Source organism: Phallusia mammillata, chromosome 2 (assembly GCF_965637545.1).
Source record: "Phallusia mammillata chromosome 2, kaPhaMamm4.hap1.1, whole genome shotgun sequence".
Classification (NCBI taxonomy): Eukaryota; Metazoa; Chordata; class Ascidiacea; order Phlebobranchia; family Ascidiidae; genus Phallusia; species Phallusia mammillata.
The window spans coordinates 12,060,119-12,080,089 of NC_137253.1; the positions used below are offsets into that span (position 1 = coordinate 12,060,119).

The 19,971-nt window shown below is 36.6% G+C and overlaps 2 protein-coding genes across 2 annotated transcripts; one reads left to right on the forward strand and one right to left on the reverse strand.

Annotated features, from left to right (window-relative positions):
- Positions 1-766: 766 nt before the first annotated feature.
- LOC145212987 (uncharacterized) lies at positions 767-13,196 on the reverse strand. The gene is made up of 41 exons (XM_080081232.1): positions 13,152-13,196; positions 12,534-12,745; positions 12,263-12,335; positions 12,040-12,179; positions 11,848-11,970; positions 11,666-11,777; positions 11,522-11,598; positions 11,292-11,409; positions 10,900-11,102; positions 10,523-10,621; positions 10,290-10,395; positions 9,849-10,006; positions 9,666-9,786; positions 9,254-9,321; positions 9,098-9,182; positions 8,933-9,042; positions 8,179-8,280; positions 7,972-8,068; positions 7,719-7,828; positions 7,160-7,282; positions 6,982-7,099; positions 6,681-6,799; positions 6,467-6,589; positions 6,077-6,143; positions 5,905-6,014; positions 5,749-5,841; positions 5,488-5,602; positions 5,126-5,265; positions 4,595-4,774; positions 4,176-4,407; positions 3,941-3,987; positions 3,818-3,867; positions 3,650-3,690; positions 3,473-3,568; positions 3,028-3,150; positions 2,852-2,959; positions 2,535-2,590; positions 2,333-2,420; positions 1,958-2,034; positions 1,621-1,747; positions 767-1,074 (listed from the first exon to the last, which is right to left on the reverse strand). Exons 1-41 carry the CDS (start codon positions 13,194-13,196, stop codon positions 850-852), a joined length of 4,617 nt encoding a protein of 1,538 aa, XP_079937358.1. The 3' UTR covers positions 767-849.
- Positions 13,197-17,411: 4,215 nt separating this feature from the next.
- LOC145212988 (uncharacterized) lies at positions 17,412-19,948 on the forward strand. The gene is made up of 7 exons (XM_080081233.1): positions 17,412-17,590; positions 17,660-17,697; positions 17,765-17,854; positions 18,268-18,398; positions 18,472-18,627; positions 18,975-19,113; positions 19,797-19,948. The coding sequence occupies exons 1-7, from the start codon at positions 17,412-17,414 to the stop codon at positions 19,946-19,948; spliced, it is 885 nt and encodes a 294-aa protein (XP_079937359.1).
- The last annotated feature ends 23 nt before the right edge of the window (positions 19,949-19,971 follow it).

A 19,971-nucleotide genomic window follows, 5' to 3' on the forward strand; every position in this document is an offset into this window, starting at 1 on the left:
ACTACTCAACAAACAAAGACACGAACAAATTTCGGTTGGACAACTAACACATAGTATACCAGCCATCCCGAGTTTCGACAACGCATCTAAACAAGATAGCTATGGAGTACAGATTACAGTGCATGTTACAAGTTACAACGCATCTAAACCAGATAGCTTTGGAGTACAGGGACTACAGTCAGATTACAGTGCATTTTATAACAGTTACTATTTTTGCTGACGCATTATTACAGGTTACAGTGACATATTTTCCAGTTCCCTGCATAAGCCGACAGCCCAGTGGTTGTCACGCTATTCACGCACAAAATAAATGTGTTCAATATTCACGATCCACCGGGAATCAAAACAACGTGACGCTAGTCAGCGAAGCAAGGCTAACGGGACTGGCCAAATGAAAAGAAATATTCCCGCAGGCACCAGCTACGTGTTAACGTGACCGGCTTTTCGTGCATCTGATTGGTTGACACCGGACACACCTTTTCTTGTGCACCAATCGTAAGCTTGGTTGCAGTTAAGTTGCCGGCCAAAGCAAACACATCTTATCACATCAGCAAGTAAAAGTGTTTTCCAACCATTTAATGCATCAGACTATATTATTCCAAGCGCAAAAAGTCTCCACCGCCGTCGTTGTTAAAATGTGTGTTGCGGCACCTGTTCGCGCCATTTAAATTTTCTTGGTACGTTGCACAGTATTTATTATCCTGGTTATTCAGCGTCACAACTAACACCAGTTTCACCTAATGTTATATCGCATCAACACAAGTTTAAGAAGTACTGCGCTTAAAAGCAAACTGTTTTACCCACAGCGGACTATCTTTTATTGAACGAAATTTCATTTTTTAGTAGCAATCAGTGGTCAGCAATTTCAACTTGAATACCATGCTCCTGATGAATACGTTTTAGCTGTTCCTCGTAAACTACAGTCTGTTGGACAGTTTTTTCGTAGTTGTAGCGAATGTCATCCATTTCCGAAACGACATATTCGTCAAAGTAGCGCAACTTCACTTGCAGTTTTGCATTTTCTTCCAACAATTTCAAGTTTTCTCGATCTATTTCTGCACAGGCGACACATTCCTGCAAAAACGACAACAAGACATAATTTGGAGATTACCAACTATGCTTTTAACCAGCAGAGCATAAAATTGCTATTTATGTTTGGCAAATCCGGGTAGCATGAGTGGAGCTGGAGGAATAAGGTATCTCGCCTATTACTCCTAATGAAAACGAAGATCTATTACGTTCAACGTAATACGGCGAAAAATAATATTTATATTAAACTAAAATAATATTTAAGTTTGAACTTAGGCCTACCTCTTTTTAAATCATTAGCCTACCTAAAATCAGGGTGTTAGCATACTTATGTGTTTTAATATTCCTTTCATACTATGAAATTGGGGAAAGTTTTTTTTTTGAAAGTATTGTTATTTTGTTTGAAATTGGGGAAAGTTTTTTTGAAAGTATTGTTCTTTTCGAAGCCTATACAGCGGTTCTCAATGTGGGATTCGCAATGCAATCATTCTACAATCCTAATTGAATTACTTCGATCTGGGGAAAGGAAGGTAAGAGAACTAGTCGTGGTATACAAACACAACTTTCGTCATGCTCCATTGCACAGTCTACCTGGGCTGAACCGGAATGTTGATTTTCATTGTGTTTGTGAGGTTGAAACGATTTCATCTTTTGTTCCAAGGATGATATCGTGGCATGAGATTCACGAACTTTTTCCTCCAAATCCAAATTTATCAAACTGCCAAACGTAGATGCATAAGATGAAAAAAAATGGACTCAAACAATTCAACAAAATATGCAATATGAGTAAAGATAAAAGAATATTACTGGCAGTCGTTGCTTTTTAAAGTGTAAACGTTGTATTCTGTTACGAAACCAAGACTTATTAGTCAAGTCAAGCCTTTTTAATAGATGTATTTTAACAATTTATATGGCATAGAGATCATACCGCATTTCTTCCAATTTTTCCACCAGTGGTTCTAGTTTTTCTTCTGTCCGCAAAAGTTTCTCCTTCAGCTTTGCGATCTGGAAAAGGTGCAAACCCACGTTTTGTTACAGAATTGTTTAACGAAATGTCCTATGTTGATTAAAGTGAAGTAAATTTATCTGTGAGACAGCACTTTTATAATCATCTATTTGTTTAATTGATGCAGGTAAAACGTTGTCCAATTCTGAATGAAAGCTATACTGTACTTAAAGTTCGTCAAAACTGACGATCTTTATTCACTGTTAATATTGTGTTTGTGGATATGAATCACTTATTTGTTTTTATGCTTTTGAACAAGGCAGCGTGTCAGAAGACATCAAGTAATGACTTTTTTACTTCTTTTCTTAGGTCTCGATTTTCTTCCAGCAATTCAACCTTTTGTTCTGAGTCGTTTTCATCTCCAGACGTGTATCGATGAGAAGTCCTGAATGATAAGACGGAAGGTTCCTAACTGATTTATGCACAAAACTAAAATTAAACAGAAATGGAACTTTTAAACATGTAGGACATAGCATACAGTTAGTTAGGTTGTACTCACGTAAATATTTCTTCGGTTGTAACTTTAACCGTTACACTTTCAACTTCAACTTTGTCCTAGAAATTATAACACAGTAAAGTCGCAAGGATTTAACTGCAACGCATGTGAAAATACTTAAAAAGCAGACATTTAGATTGAAACAGATTGACTTAAATGTTGCTCACTGAAAAAAAATAACGACAAAATTATCAAAACAGTGTTTTTTGCTGTACGTGCTGAAAAAGTAATATACTTTACTGACAAGATAAAAGCAGTAACAATTAATGATTTTAAAAATGCCTATTAACAGCGCTAATTTTTTACACATCCGCTCTTACCTCAATATTTGCAACAGGAATACCGACAATTTTCTGCATGTTATCAATTTCCATTTTATGTTGAATTTCACTTGATTTTATTCTTTGTTTTAGTTGATCAAGTTCTGTCTGCAAATGAAATATAACTTCAGTGTTCTTCATAGAATTTAGCACATTTTAGGTCTGGATCGAGTTACCTGCAAAGCAGCGCATTTTTCTTTAAGTTGATTTTCAGTTTCAGTAAAGCCTTCAAGCTGTTGTAGCTTCGTTTTCAGCTTTGTACGCTCCGCCTCTAATGAACTGCATTTCTTTTCCAACCTCTACAAATATTTTATAGTACACAGTGTTAATAAAATTCCACAACTTTGGAAAAAGAGAAATGAGGTAAGAAGAGTTTGTGTGGATTTGATAAAAAACATACAGCTTCGTAAAATGAGCTTTACTACCAGGCAAACAGCGCATGTTACCACGAGACAATAGCATCGATTACGGAAAGGTTGTGCACATAATGTAATAAGCATTTAAAAATTGCATTTAATAAACAAAGATTTTGAACAAACACGAAATAATGTTTACTTATGGAATGAAGTACTTTGTTAAAAGTAATTAAATTGTAAATATACTATGCTATTATAAAGGTACCTCTTGCGCAACTTCCAGTTCGACGAGGCAATTTTTCTTCTCTTTGTACCTTACGCGCAAACGAAACAGTTTTCCATTCAACTTCTCATTTACTTCCTAAAATCCTCATGTTAAACATATTGTAATGTATGTTATATAAATGTCTTTCTATGACTTTTTTCGCCACTACCTTCTCACCTTTATATAAGCAATATCACCATCGTCCTTCGAATTGTCATCTGCAATAAAAATCTCAATAATTAATAATGACGTCTTTAGTTGTATCATTTTGTTCATACTCTTTTTTAAAGAGGCTATCTAGTCTACATTATGTTTCTATTTGAATTATTCATTTATTCAGCTTACCCGAATTGGAGGATTCAGCTGAAGCTTCAACGGTATTAGGAGAATCAGATCTAAACACGTTTAAAATTAAGTTTATGTTAGTTAGTACAGTATTTAGATATTGTTGCTTGACACTTGACAAACCTGTGAACGTTCTTGTTTGGCGTTACCCTCTGTTCAAATAAGTCGACCTGCAAACAAAAAAGGCATTTGAAGAGCGAAAATTTTATCCCTTGTGTTAAAAACATAAATATGTAGCGCAAAAACAAACAGTATATACTATAATTGTGTTATAAAAAAGTTGGTAATTGATTGAAAGGCCTTGTAAACGCGAATATAATCACAATGTAACCGCAAATTGATTTGGAAAAACTTTTACCTGTTTGTTGAAACTTGGGTCCGTCTTATCTTGTAATAGCTCGTCACTTTCAGGGCTTTTCGATTTCTCTAGCTCCAGAATGGCCTTGTGCAAATCCGTTTCCAGTTGTTTACATTGCAAGGCAAGACCTGTATTTTCAGTCTCCAACTCTTTAATCTTGATAATTTGTTGCCTGTTTTCTTCCATGGCCGCCCCAAGAGCTGCCTCACGCTCTTCGTTGGATTTCAGGAGTCTACGATACTGATTAAATTAAATTCCAAATTCGATATTTATTAAACATCGCACCGTTCATAAAATCCGGGTTGGCGTAAGTGAAAAATATACAAAAGATAGTTGTTTACTGCTTAGAAGTGTATTAGTACAATTTTGAATTTTATGTGAATTTTTTTTAAGTCAGGTTATATACCAAAGCTAAATACCTTTTGTTTTCGTTCTCAAGCTTTGCCGTTTTGTCGTTAAGGAATATAATTGTTGTTTTGTCGGTGTTCAGTTCCTCGGACGTGGAGTCCAACTTGTCTTGTAGTTTCGATATTTCACATTCAAAGCGTTCCTTGGCAAGTTCGAGTTCTTTTGAAACTGCATCAGATTCTTGTTTCAACCTGCTTTGGTTCAATTCGTTATTGATAAAAAACATTGAGTACTCTTTTACAACCGTGTTGAAGATAAAGCTGCTGCGAGTTCAACATCTTTTGATATCGTTTTAACATTTAAGAGCTATCGACAGGCAAAATCGTCAACTGAGCAATATTAGCATTTTCGTTTCGGAAGAACAAATACTAAACCAAGTATTAAAACCAATTCGAAAATTCAAAGACGGGGTGGGCTCGAAAAGCTCGAAAGCTAAAAGCCACGGAGTAGTGATGTAAGGTTTTCGTAGAAACAGAAGACTTTCAAGTTGCAGGGCAAAAGACTCTATATTTATAAATTACTCATTGAACTTGTGAACTTACCTTTCGACTTCAGAGATATTTTCGTCGTGTTGATGTGTTACGTTCTCAATTTCGAGTTGCAGAGATTTCACCTGATCTTCTGAAGAATGCAACTCAGACTCCAGTTTATTTTCGTTACTGCGTAATTGATCAACCTCGGCCTGAGTGAAAATCTTTTTAGTGCAGTAAATCTCGGTTAAACCGGGTTCGGCCAATCCGGATCTTCCTATATTTCTGACAAAACTTGAGGTACAAATGGTTTTAAACGTGATAAGGCTTGAACTAATCGACATCGGTTAATCCGGATCTTGGTCCATTACGGACATTTTTTGGTCAAAACGGGTCCGGATTAACCGAGGTTTACTCTATGTTTAAGTAAGCACCTTTGTCTTTTCAAACTTTAGAACAAGACTTTGATGGGATTTCGAGAGCTGTTCAAATTGTTGATGTTCCACTACAACTCTATGAATTTCGGATGTGATCCAAGTTGTCGTGGTTCTGCAAACAAATGAAAAGTTTAAAATTAGATTGAGATTAGTTTACATTCTTTGAACAAAAAACAACAGCAAATTTTGTGTCATACATTAACAACATACAGCCCATATTCGATTAAAAATTTTAGTTGAGATCAAGCATTAACTTACATGCAACTTTCAATCTCTGTTACCAATACTTTCCATTCATTCTCTTCCAAACGCAAAAATTCCTTAACATTTTCCTCGGACGTTGTTTCAAGTCTATGCGTGAAACAGTATACAAGTCGTATATGTTGGTATTCTTGTTATATTTAAATGTGGTACCTTTGTTGAGTAGAGGAAAGACGCTCTTGTGCGGTTTTAAGCTGTAGAGTCAGACGTTCTTCTGCTTCCTGTCGCTCTTTTAGTCTTTCTTCAAGTCTGGTCACTGCTTTCTACTCAAAAGGTAAAATTAATTGGGAAGCAACTTAGATGGAATTATTTACTTTTGACATACCTGGTCGTTCTGCAGAATCTTTACTAAATTGGCTTTGTTTTCTTCCTCAAGTTGTCGTACTGCGGTTCTGCATTTTATCGCAGTAAAATAACCGTTAGATTATTTTGTCTGAGTATAAAACAATTTCGACACAAGCTTTCGAAACATTGATTCATGAAAAACACATTTTAATACTGGTAGTTAAACATTGTTGTAAGCTGGGTATGTAAGGCTTTGTAATGATCTGGCGAAAAATCTAAAAACGTAACCAATGCAATTGGAAAAGTCTGTAAGATACTGATTATGTAGAAAACATTGGAATGACGCTTTACAGCAATAATGAACGGTGAAGTTGTTCATTTGCATGTAATGCGGTAATTAAATGTTTTTCAATGAAATTGAAAATGTTACCTGTGGACATCTATTTTAGCTTTGTAATCTTCCACCAACGACAGGTTGATTTGCGACAGATTTTGAATTTCCAATTTAAGATTCTCAATTTGCTCCAAGTAGGTGGCTTTATCCACATAGTGACTGTCATTTAAATACATTACAAAACGACATAGTTATTTTTTGTAATTCATTATAAAACTTGAAAGAAAGAATCTACGATATTTCGTCTTACCTTTCACGAATTGATTTGGATTCCTTTATTTCTTGACTCAGTTTCTCCGTAATTTGGGTTTCTTTTTGAAGTGCTTGTTGGAGTTTAATTTCCAAGTTTTCAATTTTTGCAGTCGAACTCTACATGAGTTAAGGTAACATTCTTTAAGTAAAAATTGCACAAAAACAAAGTTAGGGTAAAAAATGTAAAAACAACCCCAAAAGAAACAAACAGACATCGCAACACAACTTTTGTTTGGGTATTAGAAAATATTAAACTGAAGAAAAAGTTTATAAAGCAAGTTGTGAGCATTTTTACTCACCTCATGCTCTTTGACAATTTTTGTTTTTTCTGTCAAATGACTTCGAAGACTTTTCTTTAAACTGGCGACTTCTTTTTCCAATTCGCAAATTTTGTTTTCAGATTCAGTAATTGTTTTCCTACAAAAAGTTTAACTGACTTAGTAAGCTGTGACAATCGCTAAAACTAAAGCAACTTACTTATAGGTGTCAGATTCACTTGTAAGTTTGCTTTTTGACACAATGCTAATTTTGTTGGATTCATCAAGTTTGTTTTGAAGGACGGCAATTTCCTTCTTCGTTTCATTCAGCTCAACAATCAACCTTCATGTTTAAAAACATTTGTTATACCTTATCATATTTTTAAAACAACCTTTGTTAACTATTTAGATTTCAATTTAGATGGTCAAATCATAATACGCCGGGCCCATAGAAGGCGTCAAACCGAATCAGTCGGCTAGGAACAGGCTGGCTTGCTGCAGGATTCGAACCTACGAAAGGAGCCTTTCCGGGACTGGCGCTCTATATCAACTGTGTTACAAAGACTGAGCGGTGAGCACGTCGAAAGTAGAAATTCTGCACATATCAGCTTCGTAGTAAAAGATCGCTATTTCGACCATTGATCAATTTAATTTGAGACTATTTAGTCGGTTTAGTTATGCATGATTTTTGTTCAACATATTTTCGTTGCTAGACTTTTGCAATTAAAGATCTTTTGTGTTTGCGCAAAGCGCTATGTGAGGTTATTGAATATGTGTACCGTTCTTCCACAGAAACATGTTCGGTTTTTGATTCCTGATGTCGTTTATTAAACTCTTGCTGATTTCGCTTGCTTTCGTTCAGTTGCTCGTTTAGTCGTAAAATTGTAACCTACAAATGAAATTAAGGGTAAGCATTTTTTAAGCTTTTCCCGTAATGAAAAAACAAGGATAAACAAATACGCCGTCTGTACAATGCAAATTTGCTGTGTGTCAAACCTTGAATAAAAAATAAGAGACAAACACATGTTATACCTGGGATTGATTTTTGTGACTTTCGAAGTCAACTTTGATGACAGACATCTTTTCCAACAGATCTTGGTTCTCCGATTTTAGTAGTTTGATCAAAGTACTACAAAAAAGTAGGCGAAAATTTATACGAGGATACTTCGTGATATTATGGTGGCAGAAGTTTAAACAAAAGGAAATTTAGTCTTTTAGAAACACAGTGAAGCTACCAACCCGTATTCTTGAAGTTCATCAGTTAGTTTGCTTCGCGATGTTAAACTTTTCTCCTTTGATTCGCTTAACTGGGATTGCAGATTCGCTGTAGCGTTCGCGAAACTGGCAAAATCAACATTATTGTTGTTGAGGTATAAGATAAATAGAGCAATTAGAACACATATGGTTGTATGGTGAACCTATTTTTTTTGTCTTGGATATGTGTATGTTATAGGGATGCGCCGAGCCGAGCCAGAACCCGAGTACTCGGTACCGAGCATCGCTGTTTTTAATGCTCGGTGCTCGGCCGAGCAGTTGCACAAACTGACCCGAGCGTTAAATTTGCATATTCATGCACTTCTAACATATGTAACTAGTGTTCTAAAGGGTGTCTATGAACAAAAACGAATGATTTTTCAAATGCACGAGATGGTGGAAAACGCGTACTTTATGGGCATGTACAGCTTAATAAAACACCGCCGGTGACGTAAGAGGCCTTGTAGAGCTAAAACGTAGAAAGGGGATTTTTTGTGACGTCATAATGCGCCGAGCGTGCTCGGCCGAGCACCGAGCATTAAAGTGAGATACTCGGTGCTCGACCAAACAGAACATTTGCAGTTTTGGCACATCCCTAGTATGTTATATTATTGTTTTTTTCATTGTGCCACTTTTCTACGCCTAATCTGCAAATGAAAACATACTTTATTTCTTGCAAAAATATAACAAGTTTATACATCACTGCATGTCCGTTAACTATATTTGAAAATATGACAACCTTTTTTTCAGAGATGCTTCCCTCTGTGTAAGCTGTTTAATTTGAAGATTCAATTTGTCTTCCCGATTTCGAAACTCTTCCAACTGCAACTTCTTCTCCGTATTTAAACCCTATGAAGATATTTTTAAAACAAGTCATTATTTTAAACCAAGATGTGTGCATTACTTTTAGAGTTTCATTCAATTTTAGTTGCTTGGTAAGTTCCTTCTGCATCTCAAGAAGTTCTTCTTTCAGCTTTCTGACCACCAACCTTTCAAAACAGACATAGTAATACTCAAATAAAGTAGGTTAGAGACTTCTATATTGCAAGAAAGCTCATACGTCTGGGCTGTTTCGCTTGATTTTCGTTCATCAGAATTCTTTGCCATTAAACTTTGAAGCTCCTTAATCTGTTAATAAAATAAATTTAAAAATTATCTATATAGCCCAGGACAGCAGGCTACAAAGATTTGCCCCCTAGACCTTTTTGCACAGAAGTTGTTGAAAACGTTTCTGTTTGACATTACATCTATTCTACCCAATGAGTGTCACGCGGCATAGTTCCGCTTTGTGACTACTTTTACCAAGAAATATTCTGTAACTTAAACGTGGTATTGTATTCACCGCTGTTGAGTCGCAAGCCACAACGACTTGTGCACAAAAACGTCGCTTAAAATGAAGTTTGAAAAGCACTGCCCAAGGCATTGGAATTAAACGAAAGTCATTTTGCAATGTAGCCCATACTCCTGTTCACCTGTGCTTGCATCCGACTTCGTTCATTTTGAAGTTTTTCGACAAGAACTGACGCACGCGAATTGTCGCTTGATTGTTTCTGAATCTCGGCTTTCGACCATTCAAGGCGATCTTTTAGGCTCCTTAGCTCAACAATTCAAAGATAAACTCTATATGTAAACTGTAACAAACCTACAACGCTTACTTTTCCAGTTCAGAAGCATTGTTCACGTGACTTAGCTGCTGGGCAACCATCAACGACTTCTTTAACTCACGAACTTCAATTTTAAGTCGCTTATTTTCAGCAGCAAATTTCTGAAGATTTTTTTCCAGAATGGTATAATCAGAGACGGAGGATTTTTGCTTTAAAAAAGGTGTTGCAAAGTTACCTAGGTGTAGAAATGTATCCATCTGTCATGTTAACTCTACCGTGGACACGTATAATCGTTTTTGATTAACTGATAAGCAAAGATTAGTATGTATAGGTTATTTTAAAAACGCAAGAGTTAGCGTGTTTGGGGTTTTGGAAAGGTTTTGTTTAAAGGGGTTATGAAAAAATGTGATCAAAATCTGGTCAGATAAACGCAATGTTTATAAATCCTGAATATTTTTTACTAAAAAATACAAAAATACTTGCATAATCCACCTGATTTTCCGTTTTTATTTGATGAGTCGATGCAAGTTTGTGTTGTACAGCTAGGAGTGCCGTGTTAATTTGCTTGTTTTCTGATTCAAGCTGTGCCACCTCATTTCTTACAATAAAAAATATACGATGAGCTCAAACACCATCACATATATGGCAAGCAAAGCATTTTGTTTTACCACGTAAAATCCTCTTATACAAGTTAACTTTAAACAATTCCAGAAGTTCTGTTTTACCTCAGTCTTACGAGTTGAACCAGTTCGCCATCTAGTTTGGATAGTTTGGTTTGTAGATTGTGATTTTCAGTGGTACGTTGCTTCAGTTCCGATCTAGTCCTGAAAATATTATTTCGTGAACGATTTTGCCACTGGAAACACAATGCTGAATGTTATAAAAGTTACACGCTTTTCCGCATGGTGCTGCTACAGATAACATGAGTTAAAATGCGAAAACACTATAACATGGGCTTTTTCCAAATTGGTAAATTTATAACTTATAATTAAACTTAGTCGAATCTAGAACCGTGTTAATATTAAAACGATACTCTCTAACAACTGAAAATAATTGAAATCTGTAAACTTGAATGTACGCAATTTGCAAGTGGTAAAATCACTTTTCGATAATCTGCATTTGTTCCTTGGACTTTTCGCGGGTGTCACGAAGTTCTTCAAATAGTTTTTTCTCCGTCTCCTGCAACCTGGCGATTTGTTGTTGTTTCTCTGCAAGATTTTGTGCCTGCTGTTGCTTATCTATAGCAATTTGATTTTGAGTTGCCTCCATCATCGAAAGATTTGATTTGAAATTTTCCATTTGACTCTGAATTGATACAAATGGTGGTTGGATAGTGTTCTGGTAGCTTTATTCCATATAAACGACTATTGTCCAACCAAGTCAAAGATTTTTGCTTTGCCACAAATGGGTGGAAAATTATTATGGTACTTGCAACTGTGCTTGCTTATTACGAGACGGAATGTTTTCGTTCAGATTTATTTAACTTAAACTTACTAATGCTGTATTAACTTTGATCTGTTGCTTTCGTTTTTCTTCTTTACTTTCTTTGTGAAAGTGATTAAGCTGAACTTGCAGATCTTCGTTGGCTTTGCGCAGTTCTATTATTGTTGAACTAAAAAGAGGTTTAAAAGTCGTTGAAAAAAAAATCGTTTGTACAAGATAAATTTGTTATTATTAGTAGCTACTTCTATTAGAACAGTTGGTAAAAACATAAACAGAGTAACCTTTGTTGTTGTGCTTTGAAGTTTAGTGATGAAGTCTGTTCTTTCGATTGGATTTCAATAGCTTTTAGCCTCTTTGCCTGTTTATAATTGAATCTAGTTGTTGACCTGGCATTTAGGCCGTTGTTATTCAGAACGTTTACTTACTTCTTGCTCCACAAGTAATAGCTTTTTCTGTGCTTCGGTAAAAAACGTTTTATAATTGTTTAACTTTTGATTGAACTCTGCTTCTTTGGATTCCAAAATCGTTTTCTGTTTACTAAATAAAGCATAACTTTACACATAAAATCAATGAGTAAGTTGTCCCCAATTATACCTAATGCACTAACCTACAGGTTGTTTTAAGATCTAAAAGCCCTTTGTCTTTGGAAACATTTTCATCTTGTAATTTCTCGTTTGTGTTTCGAAGATCAGAACACTGCGTCTCGTATTCATACATCTTTTCCTTAAAACTGTTTGAGGTACCATGTTGAAACACCGTAAACGATTTTTAAATAATGTTAGTATTGGCGAATGAGCACCTTTTTATTGTGATGTCTTTTTCACTTAAACTTTTGTGAAGATTTTTCCAATTCTTCGTGTATTCAGCTTCCTTTTGTTTGTGCTGACTTATCTCTGCCTGGAGTAACTCAATGGCGCGTTGCATTTGCTGTAATCGTTCCTATATACACAAAAGCATCATATCGTTAAGTCGTTAAGCAGATTGGTATATGAAATAAAATACAATATCTTTAAACTGATTACCTGTTGCTCTTTGGTCATTTGTCGACTCAGACGAATCTTTAGAGTTTGTCCGTTGCTTTCTAAATCACCTGCCCTAAAGTATTATAGTCAATGAACACTAGATTCATGCGTTTAGGTTTCTTATCTACAGAAACTTATCTCGGAATGAGTGATATAATTAGGTCATACTAGGTAAACAAAGCTAAACTTGATGATGTATGTTAACACATTTGTCACCACCAAAGTTGTTTCAGTCTTAAATGTGTACCGCTTTATGTGAGTATTAAATTACCCCTCGGTTGAATGGTTTGTTTCTGTCGCTGCTTCCTCGATAACGATGTTCATTTGTTGTGTACAAAACTGCACTTGGTCCTTAAAAGTTTCTTGTGACCGGCGGTCTTTGCTTTCACTGCTTGCTATCTGTTCCATGTCTTTAAATTCCATCTTGGCCGGTGGTATCGTTGGCCTGAATGCACTTTTTAAAGCAAGCGGCTTTGACACTATCTGAAAACCAAGAAAGCCTCATTTTCAATCTACATTAGTAGCAACCTCATATCTAATATACGTTGAACCTAAATAACGTTTTTTGTATTTGTTGTTTAGTTTTCATCTTGTTTTAACCAAGTCAATATTTGATGTTTACCATGTGCCTTAAAATCTATGTAAAATAGAAATTTACTTGTTGGGCTACACGGTTGTGTTAGTAAATTGATCCCAATACATTTGTTCTTCTGCCTTTGGTATAAATAACAACACATTTGAGTAAAATAACAAGTATACTACGTAAACATTCAATATACCGCTAATTTGCTATAAGTTCTGCACTCCGCCTGACTAAGTAGACAATAACTAATTACCCGAAGTGTCCGTTCGTTAATTGGGGCGTTTACATTCAACACCATACGCTTACCCTGGAGCCTTTTCCAACTGGTTTGATTTCACGTCTTAATTCCATGCCTAAAACTGAAATAAGGCAGAAAGCATCAGTTCAGATAGAATAACTGGTAGTAACTATCATACAGTTCCAGTCCTGTAGTCAACACTCCAGAATCAAAACAAAGCCTATTGTTACGCTCGCTTTGTTGCGCTTTGGAAGAAAACAACGCTAAAGATAAGATCTCTCTTGCTTTCGAAGCCGATCATGTTGCACTGTGATAAAAAAATCATATTGAGAGAAAGGTTTCAAACAAATTGCGTGCATAATTAATTTGTACCCAATATATTCCCGTCTTATTTACTGACAGGCGTTTGTCACAGGCCACAACTTAACTAGACGAAATTAGTCTGTAAATCATCAATAAACATATTTCGCAGTTAACGAGCAAATTACTTGTGAAGTATCTTTGGCTAAATATCTTTTACAGCCTAAGACTTTGACTATGCATAAAAGTAATAGAATTTTGGTACGGATAAGTTAGGTTGGGATCAGGTAAGGTGCATGATTTGTTAATACAACGCATGACTTTTCACAAACTAAAGGTTGTCAAACATTTTATCGGCAAAGCATGAAGTTGTGCACCTTAATAATGGTTTACCACTCTCTGCGCCGAAAAACAGACTTCAATTCGTTACCTTTGGTCGGTTTGACACAACGAGGCGTTGTCATTTCCTAAAAGTGGAAGGGCGCAATGAGACAGCAGTCATGCTTGCTAAATGTGATTTCACGCATTTGTAACCACATCAAAGTAAGTATATGTGTTATTCAGCCGTAACAAACTCAGACCTTAGGCATTTATTCTAGCAGTTATTGTTTGTTAACATAGTGTAATTGTTTCACTTCAAAGATAACACATGGCAAGCAATGACTTGAAATAATAGATTGATGTACCCACAGAAACACAAATAAGGTTATGCGTAGCTAAATAACAGAAAATCGCATATTACTTTAAACGACAATCACATAGACATCATTTACTGCGTTTACATGTCAAAATTTTGGGCCTAGTACTAGGCCTAACTTTCCAAATATGGTCATCGAACCATGACTCAGCAAAATTACTAGGACCAAACCGACGATTTTTTGGGCCTACAAAACCCGGTGGACTAAAGCGTTTAGGCCTAGCCCAAAAAGTGTCTGTTTTGTTTCATTCACCTTCTTGATTCTTTTCTGTGAAAATTTCGCAAGCGAATCTTGATTATTTTTAAATTTTGCTAACTAATTAAAGTGTGCACTACAATTTGCGGTTTGGAGGCGATTGTCGTCTGTGGAAGTTGCCAATTTTAAACTGCTTCCAAGTTTTATGCTAGCCGGAGCAGATATGTGATCTACTTGTCGCAAGTAGTATCAGTTATAGTTAGGTAGTTATTTTATTCCTACTAGTGCTGTGAGCTTACAATGGGTGTTTTCTCACGTATTACTTTTGTAAGCAGGGTGATGAAAAACTTGCCTTAACATTTCACGTCTTGCGCCAACAACTATTACCTGATCGACAGGTTCAAATGGTGAATTTTAAAAGCTAAAATTTTCCGAAAACCTACAAAAATGCTCGTATGGATAATTAACGGCCACGAACGCCTGTGAACGTGGTGCTCTGATACTTGCATGCAGACCCCAGACTTTAAAACCAATAAACCGAGTCTCGGGAAACTCGCCAATCCGGTCACGCACCATTGCGCACATGACATGTAAACGCAACGGCTTTTTGGCCAATAAAGTAGGCTAGGCCCAAGTTTAGGCCTAGTCTATTTACGGACATGTAAACGTAGTAATTGTCTTCAGGCTTATGTCTTCATCCATTTCCGCTTTGGTTGACGTCTTAGTTCAGGGGTGGGCAAACTACGGCCCGCGGGCCGCATGCGGCCCGGCAAAGGAGTTTGTGCGGCCCGCCAAATGTTCGCAAACTTTGAAGAGAAAGTGACCAAGCAACGCTGAATAGAATTATAAGCACAGGCGTAGAGTTTTAAAAATACCGGGGATGGGACTTGCCTAAACGCAGATACTTTTTACGTGCTTAAGCCGGTTGTTTCTGCCACGTTATTATGCAAATCGTCACTTGACACAATTTCTTTGTTCGATAAAGTAAAAGCGGTTTACGTTTTCAAATACAGCCCACTTTGCAATGTTGACGCCAAAACTTTGGTCACTTTGGATCAAGTTTAGGTCGTTGCAGTTCTTTGCAAACGAACATTAAACACGGCTATTAAAAGCGGCTCGCATTGTTTAATGTTAGCGCAAGGAATTTATTAACAAAAAAACGTGGTGTAGCCTATGTTGAAACAAATGCTTGTTTATTTTTTAAAACAATTACAATTGTAGCGTTTCAACCAATGTGTGTACAATCATTAAAGTGACAACAAACGTATTTGCACATAGCTGAAAATATACTATGTTAATATTTTGGGCTAAATTAGGGGTACACAACGTGCGGCCGTAAGGCGACATGCGGCCGCGGAGACAAGTTTGTGCGGTCGTGGCCATGTATGTTAAAATACATGTACTGGCGGCCGTGACGTAACTAAAACTATTTTGCCTAATATTTTGATTTTCAAACAGCTAAAAACAGCTTTCGTGAGACTGGAAAAAAAGATTACCAGCCTAGTGACCATATACGCCAGATTTTTTATCCGCTTATTGTGTGCAAACAATGCGAAAGAACAGGCACCGCAATCGTCACAATACAGTTTATGATGTCATAAACAGTTAGCTCCGTTCAGCTAAACTAATGCACCAAGTTAGAAATTATTAATCTGGGCATTTCAGGCGACTTAAAATGATATATATATGTGATATAAACCAAATTCTTTACACAAGTTATTTCAAAACAAAAAAACAAGTAAGCAATTGGCGTCCGTTGGTGAAATACTATGCGGCCCGATAAGATTAAAAACCTTTGAATGCGGCCCTTGCACTGAAAAGTTTGCCCACCCCTGTCTTAGTTGAATTCATTTAACTTATTTAGATGACGAAAATATAATGTCATTGTTTTCCACATCGCAGTTCATAATTGCCATTTCAGCGTTACTAATATTGGGAGTAAATTGCAGGTTGATGATTTGCTGTTGCACTTGTTTCTAGTTTCTACGCCGAAAGACTAACTACCTTTCCATCTCCTCTCAGCTCATGGTTCAGAATGCTCCTGACTGGTGTTGGTTTTGTCCGATAAAGGAGAAGGCGTTTTGACGTTAGTTAAATTCATTTTATCAAATAATTTTGGTTTTGTTTAGGTTGATGGAAGTTAGGTTCGGGTAGGGTATTGTTATATAGCGAGAACAGTTGTTGATGACGTAAGAACCAATGATAGAAGTACGAAATGTCAAATACTTTTTAAGTTAAGGCGTTTAGGTCTAGCCTTGGATAATCCTCAAAAAATACAACGTTCACATAATCACGTGTCTAGTCGCTCAAATGTAAGGTTTGGTTTATGTGTGATGTTAAAACACGAAACTCGACATGTGTGTTAGACTAGCGCAGGGGTCGGCAACCCTTGGCAGGTGTGCGAATCTTGCCACGCTAAGTGATTTTTCATGGCACGCCAAACGATTTTTCTGTTTATAGTGAAGTACTAATTTAACCTGCTGCACTGCTTGTTTTCAGTTTTTTGTCTTTAAATCCAGCATACAGGGACAAAAAACTCTGCTTTCTGCTTACTATTAAGATCACCTTGCACAAACCACTATTACCCAAAAAAATGTTGGCACGCGAAGCCATTTCTACATGGAAATAACAAGTAAATGGGCACGCGCCGCTTAAAAAGTTGCCGACCACTAGACTAGCGGTTCCTCGGGTAAAGAACTTGAAGTCATCAAATTTTTATGCCATGCCACATTGTGAGACTGAACAAAATAAATATATGCAGACAGTGTCCATTGCCGAGCAATGCTTCTTTATTTCGAAACAACTAAATATTTATATGCTGCGTTTCGACCGCAAGTGCTAAATAGTGGAAAATACAAGGGGGTTGTTTTTAAAATGGTGGGAACTACTGTATTAGACGATATTTACACGCGGGATTCAGTCACAACCTGATTTGTTTACATTCCAAACTGATTGGTCTTTAAAGCTGTGCGCCGAGGACTCGTATTTAACAGCGACACGTCGCGCCATTTATTATTATGCCGTTGCAGTAGAAGCCAAATGTATTGATATTCATACCTAATATTCAAACTCTAATCTAGTTTTTCGCAACTTTTTAACGCACAACATTTTTCTTCGAAATGTTCCTTGAGAAATATGCGATGTAGCTACATCACAACAGTTCCTTCCGCTTTATCAAAAAGCAGCTCGTACAACAAGTTAGTGTACCACCAATCGTTTATCACAGCGATGTCCGAGGCAGTCCACGCCGCGCTTGCTGGCCCATCCTGCTTGTCAGGAAATACTATAAATGGGGATATTGATCATTTGTATCGGTAGAAAAAAGGTGCGCCCACGATCAACAAATTAAGAATTGCCATTCAGCAGTATTTTGTGTTGTGCAGTTGCGTGGAGGATTTAGCAATGACGAGCACCGAAAAGGGTATGTTCATCTTTGTAGGTTTTCTATGTTTAGTGTTTTACTATTGATGTTTTACTCGCTCTTGCAGTACCGCTTTTGTCAACTGCCAAGACTACTGCTAGTTCTACTACGGCAACAACTACCACATTGAGCACAGTTAAATCAACCTACACCACGGGTAAGAAAACTTAAACGCTAATGTTATTGGGTCTACTAAGGAACGATTAAGAACAGGTTCAAGCAGCGGTTATGACCAGATATTTTTTGTTTTGCCGTTAAAAGCATTCGTGAAATACATAATTTTACCGAATAAAATGCGTTGACAGAGTAAACGATATTTCAGAGATCCAAATGTAACACTACTTTTGTCGCTCTATTTTTAATGTTTAATACTTTTTTTCTGCTAAAAGCATATATTTTTATCAGTAGACCTTTTACTTTGACGAAGTCATTTCCTAGTTACACTTTTACATCAGTGCTACATGAATATCACAAACCGTAAAATGGCTAGCCTTCTGGTTTGTTGATATAAATGCCTTTAAATCTATAATTCAATGTTAAAGGTAATGCAAAAATAACTTTTTTTATCAGCGACAACATTAGCCACAACGAGCTTAACCACTAGCACAGCGGCCGCCACCAAATCAACTACGGCCAAAGCATCTAAGGATGGAGGTGGGGCGAAGAAAAAGCAACCACCGTTCCTCGAGCGAGAAGTTAAGGTTAGTGTCAAAATATTTACTGAAATGATAGATGCAGCAGCTGTTAAATTTTTCTCATACGTTACATTTTTAGGTAACCAATCCCGAATCAGTGGATCACAATGGATTATTGCGCAAACTACACGATCGATTTCATAAATCGTTTCTGCGTTGGAAGAAACGATCTGGAGTTTTTAAATTCGCAAACCTGGTCGTCACCCTGTTTATTGTTGCTGTACAAGTAGCCCAGGTAAACCTGCATAAACATTACAGGCCTGAACATATGTCACGATAACGTGGCTGTTTTAAGAAGCTTTGTGGAAGCATGTTAAAAACACATAAATTGGTGCGGTTAGTGTTATTTGAATGAAAGATAAATATCCCTTACAGCATAGTCCTAAGTTTACAATATTTTCCACTGTCAATCTGTAGTCCCAGTCCCAACTTTTGTCAAGTAGTAATCATAACTTGGATACTAGCCCAGTCATATGAACAGTTGCTTTACGTTTCATACAACGCACGGCCCTTCTGCAAAGTGTTATATCAGTAAAACGTTTTTGCCGGAAGAACTTAACGATATGTTTGTTTTCATTTCAGGTGGTCGTTTTTCAACTTAATGTTATTCCTACCGTCACAAAGACGGCGATTGCAACTATACTTCCCAGCATTACAAGTGCGGTGCTCGCGATTCAACTTAAATTGGGTTGGGGTGAAAAAGCGATCAAGTGCAAAAAGAGTAAGAACATTAACGTTGTGTTCCGTTTTTATTTTGGTGCTTGTGTTAATATGCATTGTAAACCCGTTTTAGTGGAAGCAGGTTTTAATTGAACACAATTTAAAAGATTCTAAAATGACCGTCTTAAAATTATATCGTTTTTGACAAGACTGTAACATGCAGTAGTTAAATATTTGGTTGTACGTATGCTTTAACCTTCATACATTGGCTGTAAACCTATAGGTGAAAAAAAATGCCTCATTAATTTTCCGGTACCCGTCAATGCAACCTCGGCAAAGCATTGGCGCTGAAAGTGGCGTGACCAAAATTAACCTGACAACACAGTTTTTTCATAATGTGTACAAAGATCATATAGCGGTGACGTTCTCGGCTTTTGTTTATTACTGAGGTAGCTAAACTCCCGGTTGCTATATATAAGGGTTAATGGACTTTAAGATTGTTTATAGTCTCCTCGCCTCCACGACTTGAATAATTATGATGTGTTGGATAAGATAAACATTGTATGCTACTTCATAATTTTGTTATTTAACGATGTTGTTGTATCACACCATCCAAAAATCGTCTGTTTAAATGTGCTTACTCGCTTTTGTATTTGGCAAAGGCGACAGAACATTTAAATGGGGAAGTTTTTTTATGTTTGTAAGAGTGTAGCTAACTTATGCTTACATGTTTTATTTTTTTAGGTGCTAAACTATACAACACGCTGGCCACTCATGCTGAATACAGAATGGCGGTCGCAGAGGCTGGTGGTGAGCTTAGCGATTCAGTTAAAGTATGGAACACCGCTCTTATATCAGAAACCACCCAAGTTCCGGCTTTTCTATCAGCCTATTAAGCTGTCGTATTTGAAATATTAAC